At 26.2% G+C, this 8,454-nt stretch overlaps 1 protein-coding gene across 2 annotated transcripts; it reads right to left on the bottom strand.

Annotated features, from left to right (window-relative positions):
• On the bottom strand, nt 1–4,915 carry LOC126840922 (uncharacterized). Of its 2 annotated transcripts, none has more exons than XM_050576938.1 (5): nt 4,857–4,915; nt 3,577–3,672; nt 3,396–3,473; nt 1,561–1,591; nt 1–249 (listed from the first exon to the last, which is right to left on the bottom strand). In XM_050576938.1, exons 2-5 carry the CDS (start codon nt 3,629–3,631, stop codon nt 81–83), a joined length of 333 nt encoding a protein of 110 aa, XP_050432895.1. In that variant the 5' UTR covers nt 3,632–3,672; nt 4,857–4,915; the 3' UTR covers nt 1–80. The 2 variants fall into 2 exon arrangements, with proteins under 2 accessions (XP_050432895.1, XP_050432896.1); XM_050576939.1 differs by lacking the exons at nt 3,396–3,473; nt 3,577–3,672; nt 4,857–4,915 and adding exons at nt 1,664–1,684; nt 1,909–1,929; nt 2,688–2,892.
• Between the last annotated feature and the right edge of the window lie 3,539 nt (nt 4,916–8,454).

Genomic DNA, 8,454 nt, shown 5'->3' with positions numbered 1-8,454 from the left:
CATAAAATACAATAATGTATATAAATTAAAATTTATGTAGAATATCGCAATTGAAGTACATATAATAAAATTATGGTCTCTTAATCTGATAAAGAGTCATCTGTATAATATGCGTTTTCTATTTTTTCTAATTTATCAAGTTCATTAAAAAAATCCGCTGTAACAATGTCATAAATGGCATCTGAGTGTTCCCGAGAATACACTCCATATTGATCGGCTTTGCCCTCATAGTGGGAGTACTTTGGGTGCCTGAAACATAATGTAAAAATACTTAGATATTTTGTTTTAAGTTTTCTTATAATTTATTTTCTTATCATAAATTAATAACTTGGTAATGCGTCTGTTTTTACAAAGAAAGATAATACAAATGATCTTAGAGTTAAACAATATAAAAATTGCAAAAGATGTATTTAATGAGGTATATTGAAATAGAGTTTGTAGTAATGTACAAAGAGATTTAGAAACATAATATATTAACTAGGCTACAGTAAACACATATAAATGGACTATACGATTTTCTAACTCAATAGACTATTTTGTAATAGAATAACGTTTATTTTAACGTCATTCCCATCGTTCATAATTTTCATCTTATATCTTAATATTTTCATATTTAGATACTACCTAAGATCTTTATTTACTGAACTCAATATATTGAGTTCAGTGTGTATATTACGTATGGTATGTAATACAGGTTGATTCATTAAGGAAAAGACAGTAATTTTCTCGGAATATATTAATATTTTTTTCCAAGATTTTTTGGTACACATTGTACTATATTTTTCAATATTTTGAAAATTTTTATCTCCAATCCTTGATGGCCAAAAAGGGGGATTTTAGTTTTTTTAAATGGCAACGTATGTTTTTAATTACATAAATTTGTAGACAAAATATTTTAGCGTTTGAATTTTGAATTTTCATTATTTGTTCATTAGTTATGACTTTGTTAAGATACTACATTTTCTCTTAATAATTATCATGTTTCTTCGGTTTTCCAAAACCGGTAGCACATAAAGTTCATACTTATGTTCGCATTGTCCATTTGGCGATAACACTCTAACAAAAAAAAGTCACTAGTATAAAAGACTTTGAAATAATGATAGACAAACGGTTCTTATCTACAGATTACCTATTCCAACACAGGTTAGTTTTACAAACCAACTTTATCAAATTATTTTTATGCATATAATAAAACTACTCGTCTTTGTAGTAACGATTGAAAATATTCAGAAATATAGTAAAAAAATTAAATCTTTATAAAGTCATAACAAATGAACAAATAAATGAAAATTTAAAATTCAAACGCTAAAATATATTTTTTATTTTATTTTTACAAATGTATGTAATTAAAGCATACATGTACAAAACATATGTTGCCATTTAAAAAAAACTAAAATCCCCCTTTTTGGCCTTCAAGGATTGGTGACAAAAATTTTCAAAACATTGAAAAATATAGTACAATATGTGTACCAAAAAATCTTGGAAAAAAATATTGTTGAAAATATTAATATACCCTGTACACTTATATTAAATATTGTTATATATAATATAAGTACTTACGTCGTTGGCATCTTATTACTCAATTTCCACCCTATAAGTAACAAATAAAAAAGTTACAGTGTATACAGATAAAAAAAAACACACATCAGAGTAAAACCAATACCTTTGCTTCTCTGCATCAAAGCTAAAAAATATATGTCGACTTTATTGTTTATAATTAAAATTATTGATTTTATACATATTATATTGATTATTATACAACATAAAATGCATTTCTTAATAGTTTTTACGCTAACCATACTCCTACCAGAATTAAATGGAATTTAAAAGAAATTATTATATAATGAAATTATATAGTATCTTAAAGAATAGATATAGTTTACAAGACTTTATGAAAAAAAAACATACCAATAAGGCTTTCATTATTTCCTGTAAAAAAACTAACTGTTTTAGTAAAATTATTGATTGTATATATATATATTATATTGATTATATAAATTATACACCGATGTTACAAAATTAAATATTATTTTACAACATATGAATTGACATAGCAGGTTAATCATTTCCCCAAATTAATACACAAGTTACAAATTCAAAAAATCCAACAATTTTATAATACTTATACCTCTTAAAGTACGAGCAAATAATGGGTATCCTACATAATATATATAATTTTTTATTCATTATTGTCTTTGATATTTCAATAATTTTAACACCATTGACAATTCCAAAACGATCTTAAATCTTATTTTAACCCAATAATTACTACGCACATATTATACAGTGTTATCGAAGGAAAATATATAATATATAACGAGAATTATTTATTTTTAATAGATTTAATTCAACATAAGAAGCTTAACTAATGAACACAGAATATATAACAATTAATATTTTTTTACAAATCGCTTCACATTATTCGTGTAGTAGCTCTCCATCGTACACAACTCTTTTCACATATAAAACTCAACCCTCTCATAAATATAATAAAGATAACACTTGTATTTATTAACCATACAACATAAAATGCATTTCTTAATAGTTTATGCGCTATTATCAAACAATTTAAACCATACTCCTACCAGAATTAAGTGGAATTTAAAAGAAAATATTATTTAATGAAATTATGTAGTATCTTAAAGAATAGATATAGTTTACAAGACTTTATGAAAAAAAAAACATACCAATAAGGCCCTCATTATTTCCTGTAAAAAAACTAATTGTTTTAGTAAAATTATTGATTGTATACATATTATATTGATTAGTCCGGCTCACGAAAACTGAACGCTGACATCAGCGCTACCAGTGGCAAATTGTCATTAGTGGGTATCAAAATAATTGGCGGGCTTTTTGTAATGTTGAAATGTACATATTTTATTATTTTGTCTCACGCACTACATTACGTGTTAAGAATATAGTAATTAAAAACCATTAATAAAAATATGTTTAGTATGTATATTTTAACATAACAGCAGACTCTACGGAGAACCACTGGCATCGACAATATTTGGCAGCCATCCATCGGCCTCGAACGTTCAGTTTTCGTGAGCTGGACTATAACTGTTATAGTAAACACAATGCCTATTTATTAATAATAAAAAAATTAAATACTTTGTAACTTCACGCATATCTTTAAGAAATCAACTAAAATAAATAAAAACAAAATAAGTTTAACATAAAAGTATAAAACTACATTAATTTGTTAGTAATAATTTTTAAAACTCAATTTCGAAAATATTAAACTTAAAAAAAGATATTTTTAGTTCTTATAAAAATAATATATCATAAAATAAAGTAAGTTTTATAGGTATAACTTATAAAAAGTTTTACACATTTTTGGTTGTGTAATATTTACACGATACTAGATAATAGTTAAAATGTAAAATACTTACAATTGCCGCCTCCACGAACAATTTTAGTAAAAACACCAATGTCATTTAAATCTAAAGTAATTTGATTTGTCTTGGTACCTGTAAAATAAATTGCATAACACGTCATTAATTTTAAGCGAAAGGCTTACATTACTACTTTGTGAACTCATATTATAAAATATAGAATTGTAATACGTGTTACCAAAAACTGTCGATAGCAATAAACTCGAAACGAAAAGAACTTGAACGGATATCATTATAATATCTGATTTGTGCAGAGGACTTCAGATTTTAATGCCTAAACAATAAAATGTCTTTAGTGAGTTAGAATGTTGATACCTTTATAGTAATTGCGGAATGTTTTACTTATGTACATAAAAAACTTAAATAATACCAATTATTTAGGTGTATATAATTTATGTTCTTAAATCGTGTTTATTCCTGTTAGATAAGTAAAAAATCATACTTCTTCATTTAAATAGAGTACGCGCTTTAAAAAGTGCGAGTGAGCCATATGTAACTGTTATGACTGGAAAACGACTATTTGTAAAAGTATTCAAATGTATTATTTTTAGTTCTTGAAAATAATACATTTCCAATTTAATTCAATACAGGGTGATTCTTTTATCATGAACCAGTCATTATCTCACTCTGTTTAATTAATAATTGATTTTTTTTTTATAATGTATTTATAAAACGTGATATCAATTTTTCTCATTTTTTTTTGTTTTACCCCCCTTCCAACTTGGTTTTTTTGATAGCAACTTTTGGAACTTTAATGGTAACGTATATATTTTATTAAATTTTTTAAATTGAGAATAATGTACCTTAAATTTTGCCTGGTCTATAACCAGTTCCGAATAACTATTTTTGAAGTTATTGAAGTTTCAAGTTAAGGGCAGGGGGAAAGGTGGAGTGTATTTTTATTTATATCTGCGTGCATTTCCCAACCAAACTTTCCCTCCCATCATAACTTTTAAACTCGTATAACTTTTATTACTTTTAAAATTAATTATGTTATGACGAGTGGGGAAATTTTCGTTGAGTATATCGTGCTGAAAAATAAAGCATCATGCCCCCTATCATAATAAAACCTCTTTTGCTAAAATATTTTATACTTAATAATTCGATTAGTTATTCTTTAAAAATAGTTATAGATCAGTCAAAATTATCAATAAATAATTTTTCATTTAAAATTTGAATAAAATATGTATGATTCTATTAAGGTTTAAAGTTGAATGCGCTTAAAAAAAAGTGGGAAAAGTTTAGGAAACTTAAAAAATTATCTTAAAAACATAAACAATAATTTCTTTTATAAGAAAAATACAAAATTAAATTTTTTTTTCTAAAATAAATATTTTATAAATATGTTAACTTTAGCTGTAAAGGTATAAGATCGAGAAAAAAAAATAATAACTATAAAAACCTTTAAAAAAAACTTATTAGTTTTTTTCACGGAGAACAATTTTAAATTTTACTTACTCTTTTTATTTTGACAATGTTAAAGCATAGAAACTCAAAAGAACACTAATACTGTTAATGCTCAGATTGTGCCTCTCTATAGTTTGCGACCCTCCACTCGTCGAATTTTCTTAAATTGTGTGTATTGCTTTTTGTGTGTTTTATTGTGATTACATAAGGAAATATGCATTGAATAGGATTCAATTCTACGCCTTACTTTTCACTGTTTGGTGTGGTTAGGTTAACGCGGTTTTTGCAAAAATATGTCATCGTAAGCGAAGTTAACGCACTACATCAGTGTGTGATTCGAGCACCGATTTTTTTTCATTTCTTCATTGCGATATTAGACACACACGTAATAAAAAAACCATTGTATGTGTGTGTAGTAACCGAACGTCACCTAAAGTTATATACCTACTCATACCTCGCCCGTAGTGGCTGAAACCACTCAGTGCAAACGATGTTCACTTTGTATAGACCTGAATTGAAAAAAGAAAAATACATACTTTTGTAGCCTTTTTCTTTTTTTTTCTCAAGACCATTTAAAGCCTCAGCGCCAAAATTCCAATGGAGACCCAAAATATTTGTTCCATTAGCTTACAATAAATTAATACCTATAGGCTATAGGGACATAAATAAATGCCTAAAATAAAAATAAAAATTTTGAAACACACGTTTTATTCAGTGTAATATTTGTATTAATAAAAATTAATTTTCAAAGTAAAATAGATAATAATAATATTATTATTCGAATACAATAAATTACAGAAATATAAGCAACAACAGTATTTGTAAAACATAATTTATAACACAAAAATTAAAATTTCTTTTATAGTATTTTTAACAGTTTGGTTGGTATTGGATATTAAATATAATAAGAATCTTATATTTCGTGTTCTCGCGAAATATTTATTATTTTTACTTAAGCAACGCTTTTAGTATACGAGTACTTAAGATTAAAAATACTAACATCTCCAACAAAAACCTAACAGTGAAAAAGGGCCAAGGGTGGAGGACTACACAACAACTCACCTAACAAGTATACTTATTCACCTTATCTCCCACACATAGCTACAGGCCTTAATGACTTGATTATCATTCTACTCCTGGATGACTATGTGAATAAGTTCTACTTGTAGATACTTCACTACAATAACTCAACAGTATCCAGTGTATTTCAGAGGTGCCCTTATGGCTTTCCATGAAACGCAACAGTATTCGTATTTTCCATAACTCTCTTTCTATCTACCCTTTCCCAACTCGACTGCAAATAAACCGATTATTAAAATAGAATATAAGGTCATTCTCGTCGTACATAATTATGTTGTATGGATAACAAATACAATTGTTATCTTTATTATATTTATGCGAGGGTTGGGGTTTGTACGAAAAAGAGTTGTGTGCGATGGACAGTTACTACTATGTAGAGTTTTTTATGTTAAACTAAATCCCTTAATCTATATAAACCTCGTTTTGTATTAAATATTTTTATACTATAGAACAATGTATTGGTTCAAATAATTGAAGTTTAAAATAGTTTGGGAATAATTGTTCAGTGAATAAAAGTTTAAAATTGAGTACAATTATGATGTTTTGAGATCTATTGAAAAAAAAAATTGGTCAACACTAGTCTAATTTCAGACCTGATGTCCGAAAACTAGTTCCAAAGAAGAAGAATTAAAAATAACATTTCTTTTCGTACACAATTTTATGTCATTTTCTTGGGGTTTACCCGTGTATTAACATAACCATTAGGGTTGAAACGATCCCTACATTTGTCCAGTGATGTTTTCCCCTAAATATTTACCAAGAATGCGATCGTTTATTTTTTCTTTTATTTATTTAATATGTAAAATAATGTAACGATGAGATAAAATATAATGCATACATTAGTTTATAAATTCTGTGAACACGGTTGCGTGTGTAATACACGAACACCATAAAAATGAGTCTGGTAATTACCGTTATACAATAATTTAATTATTACATTTGCTAATAATTTAATGATTTTTTTTTAAATGAAAGAAATAAAAGTATCCAATTCACTCTCGGAATGCTTTTCTCGTTGTAGTTAATATATATATTGACCACTTTTGACTATACCCAAGAACACACAATGTGAGGTATGGAAGTCAGACTACTTGTTATTTATAAATAATACAGTTTATGTTATTAATTATTGGTTTTTTTAATCGTTGGCACGTGCCTGTAATTTTTTAATTCAAACTTAATAATATACTCCAAAAAACAAAACACTTGTATATACGTAGAGATTATTATAGTGAGCTTGTTTTGTGAATATTCCAAGGTTATAATATATCATATTTTGACAATGCTTGGGTTTTCTATCAGGTGCGGGTGACACCATATTTATATCACACACATTCATATTAATTTTCTTTAAAAGAAAAAAACAAGTAAAGTAATAATAAAAAAGCATACCTACGTCTTATATACAAGCACGTTTAGTTTAGTTTAGTTTTAGACAAGTTGTTTTTAGTAATTTTTTTTATTCTAATTTTTTCTAAAGTAAATGTTAATATATTAATTATTGTTATTATAATTAAGTTATTGTATTTTTTAATTTAACGAAAAGTAAAAATATTGGTATAAACACTAGTCTTGAACTTCAGTTCAATTTTCTAACCTGGATTTCAACAACTGGGCCAACTTATCTTTCAGCAACTTTAATATATAGCAATAGGTACATTTGTAAAAAGGTTAATGTGACAAAGGTGCCTTAATTACGACTACTTAGTTCTTGACATTATATTGTTGTATTTATCTAAATGTTAAAGCGAGCTGTATTTAAAATTAGAAAATCTTAAGCAATTTCATAACCACATGTGTTTAAAATGTGTAGATCACTTTTAGTTATACAGCTATTTTAGACTGATTTAAATACTTTTAGAGTCCTAACATATAGTACATGTAGAGATTACATTAAACTAAAAAATACAAGAAAAAAAAGTGATATTCATTTTTTAAAAAATAATTCGTTATGAACTAAAAAAAAAATATTCAATGTAAAAACGACAACGAGAAAACAAAAGGTATAAATGGAAATATCAGAAATGCACCTGAAAAGAAATGATAGATAACCTAACTTACATACAAATTAAACAACTTTAAACAGGTACCCAAATTTATAATTTTGTTGTTATTGTAACATTCATATTTTTCTTATCCTAATTATATATATATATATATATACATACATACTATACATACATGAGTATACAATGTCTTTCTGCGATAATCGACAATATATAATACAATTTCAAGGTAGAGTGAAATTAAAAATAATAATAATAAAACATATTTAAGAATAGCGTTTTTTAAATATTCGTACATTTCCGGATGGTCGTTCTCTAAAAGGTATTTCCAATTGATTTGCCATTGTACGGTGATTCGTTTGGGGACACACAATATACATTTCTACTTTTGAATACTCAACACTGTCGAATGTAGTACTATTATGTACTCAAACATGAGACGTTAGCCATTATTATTTAATTTTAATGAATTACAAAACAACACTGTCAAAACTCAACAATGTCTTGTATTCGTTCGGACCAATGTGTAATCAGTTATATTGTGTTGGATGGAGATAAAATGT

Source organism: Adelges cooleyi, unplaced genomic scaffold (genome assembly GCF_023614345.1).
Source record: "Adelges cooleyi isolate 19-005CV unplaced genomic scaffold, UGA_ACOO_1.1 ACOO_flye_CR_arks_rails_tigmint_CR_PRNA_376, whole genome shotgun sequence".
NCBI lineage: Eukaryota > Metazoa > Arthropoda > Insecta > Hemiptera > Adelgidae > Adelges > Adelges cooleyi.
Note: the sequence above shows the minus strand (reverse complement) of the source record. Positions and strands in the feature narration are given on the sequence as shown.

Excerpts from the sequence above, each read along its gene's own strand:
- LOC126840922 (XM_050576938.1), bottom strand. The coding sequence starts at position 3,631 with ATGATATCCGTTCAAGTTCTTTTCGTTTCGAGTTTATTGCTATCGACA. Across the intron at positions 3,474-3,576 it reads ATTGCTATCGACAGTTTTTG|GTACCAAGACAAATCAAATT; the intron begins GTAACACGTATT and ends TTTATTTTACAG. Across the intron at positions 1,592-3,395 it reads TGTTCGTGGAGGCGGCAATT|GGTGGAAATTGAGTAATAAG; the intron begins GTAAGTATTTTA and ends TGTTACTTATAG.